General features: G+C 36.1%; 1 protein-coding gene across 1 annotated transcript; it reads left to right on the forward strand.

Annotated features, from left to right (window-relative positions):
• Positions 1-204: 204 nt before the first annotated feature.
• On the forward strand, positions 205-741 carry LOC112092608. The gene has a single exon (XM_024169175.1). It carries the CDS (start codon positions 205-207, stop codon positions 739-741), a length of 537 nt encoding a protein of 178 aa, XP_024024943.1.
• Positions 742-2,378: the final 1,637 nt, after the last annotated feature.

A 2,378-nucleotide genomic window follows, 5' to 3' on the forward strand; every position in this document is an offset into this window, starting at 1 on the left:
ATGTTTCCAATTAAATTTTGCATGATCTCCCCTAGGAGACTTACAAAATTTTGAGTTGGGAATTATCGTTGTAAGGTTGTGACTTTTTCAAGATTTTGACATACAAACATATTAGTTGCATTATAATATGTATATATGTTTGATTACTAAATATTTATGCAAGTTTGCTTATACTAGATATATGAATGTTTATTGTAGATCAAAATGTCTGCTAGCGCATTATCATCGATACTTAATAAACATACCTTAACAGGCGAGAATTTTACCAATTGGAAAAGGAACCTAAAGATCGTCCTAACCTTTGAGAAACTCAATTTCATACTGAACACACCTTGTCCTCCGGAGCCACCTGTTGATGCTCCTGATGAGGTTTTCCTAGCGTATCAACATTGGAAGGACTTTGACGATATGACTCATTGTTATATGATGGCGAGCATGTCCACTATGCTACAAGCACAACATGAAGATTATATAACTGCTCGTCAGATTATGGATAATCTTGAGGACATGTTCGGCAGCCAAGCTGCTGAAAAACGTCAGGAAGCCCTAAGTAACCTCATTAATTATAGACAGAAGGCTGGGTTTTCCATAAAGGAACATATGCTAAAGGTGATAGGCTATTTGGCTGACACTCAGACCAATGGGGCTGACATCGATGCTGAGTCTCAATTGACAATGATCTTTGAGACTTTGTCGAAGGATATTCTGCTTAGGGCAATGTTCAATTTGAGTGCTAAATAGAATATAACCCTGACAGAGTTGATGCAAGAACTCCAAAAGTTCGAGTGGGTGATCAAGGGGTCAACTATTGTGGAGGCCAACTTGGCTGAGGCATCTTCCTCTAAACCCTCTCCAGGGAATGGAAAGAAGAAACAAGGGACCAAGAAGGAGAGTTCTTCAGTGCTGCCAAACAAGGGCAAGAACAAGAAGAAGAAGAAGAAGAATCCGAACAAGCTCAAATGCTTTCATTGCGGGAAGGTGGGGCACATGAAGATGAATTGCAAGGACTACCTAGCCTTTAAAGGCAAATGAGGTGAGTGAGATCTTTTGATTGTGGAAGCATGTCTAGTTGAGGAATCCAGTGACAACTGGGTCATAGATTCTGAAGCAATTAATCATGTGTGTATTTCTCTACAGGGGTTCAAGCAAACGAAAAGTCTTCTAAATGAGAGCTTCACGTTGAGGATGGGCGATGGAACTCTAGTATTTGTTGAAGCAGTGGGAGACATCCATATTTATTTTGATAGTTATATGAGTTTATTTTTGTAAGATTGTTTTTATGTTCCTTAATTTAATAGGAATCTTGTTTTTGTTGCTTGTTTATTTAAGGATTCTTATTCAGTTTCTTTTAATAATAAAGTTGTGATTTGTAAAAATAAGTCTTTTATCTGTGATGGATGGATGTGAAATAATCTATATTTTATCAAACCTAAGATGGACTCACTACTAAACACTGAAGTTATTAATAACTCTAAAAGGTGTAAAACTTCTCGTTCTAATGAGACATATCTTTGGCATTTACGACTTGGTCACATTAGGCTTAACAGGATACAGAGGTTGGTAAAGGATGGACCTTTAAGTTCTTTAAAGGTTGGGACGAAAATGAGCTAGGTCTACTAACTTTCCCTTAATTGCAAGTATGACAAAAGATGTTACCGAAATGCTACAGCATTTACTACTACTGTTAACAGAAACTCCTTTATTGTATAAAATTCTTCTGAATTAATTATTACTAAGGTTCCTTAAACCATTTCTAGCATATTTCTATGTGAATCCAGTTCTCAGAATGTAGATCTAAGCTCAGGTTTCTTTAAGTTATGCATGTTGAATAATATATTCCTATATCCTCCACTAATCAACAACTAAGCAAGGTTATTGAACAAGCATCATTCATGTTAGATCCGATTGAAACTAACCCTTCCAGTATTAATCTTAATCTTGTATTCTAAAATTGATGGCCAGTCAAGAATAGAAATAGGCATTAACACACATGAATGAATAGGAATAGTAATTTAATAGCATCTCAGAAACAAATTGTCATTCTTACAACTTTAGTTCCATTAGTAGGCATAGCTAAAACAAATTAGTTCATACTAAGATTTATGAGATCTGAAATTCTAGAATATTTCATGGCTAAATTAATATCCAAATAACAAAAGAGAATTAAGCTAACAGAAAGAAGAAAGAATTTCAGCTGGATCTTGGATTTCTCTTTTTCCAGCCTTGCCTCCTTCAACCTCCTGCCTTATTCTCTTCTCTCATGTCTCTGGTGTTGTATTTTTTGGAGGAGAGGTACTGTGTGTGTGTGTGTTTTTTTTTTCCTTCTATTTTCTCCTCTTCTTGTCCTTGGCGGCTACTACCTCCCAGAGAACACTTCC

This window comes from Morus notabilis, unplaced genomic scaffold (assembly GCF_000414095.1).
Source record: "Morus notabilis unplaced genomic scaffold, ASM41409v2 Scaffold5, whole genome shotgun sequence".
Taxonomy (NCBI): domain Eukaryota; kingdom Viridiplantae; phylum Streptophyta; class Magnoliopsida; order Rosales; family Moraceae; genus Morus; species Morus notabilis.

Bases quoted from the DNA above. Each gene is read 5' to 3' on its own strand.
- LOC112092608 (XM_024169175.1), top strand. From the start codon at position 205: ATGTCTGCTAGCGCATTATCATCGATACTTAATAAACATACCTTAACA.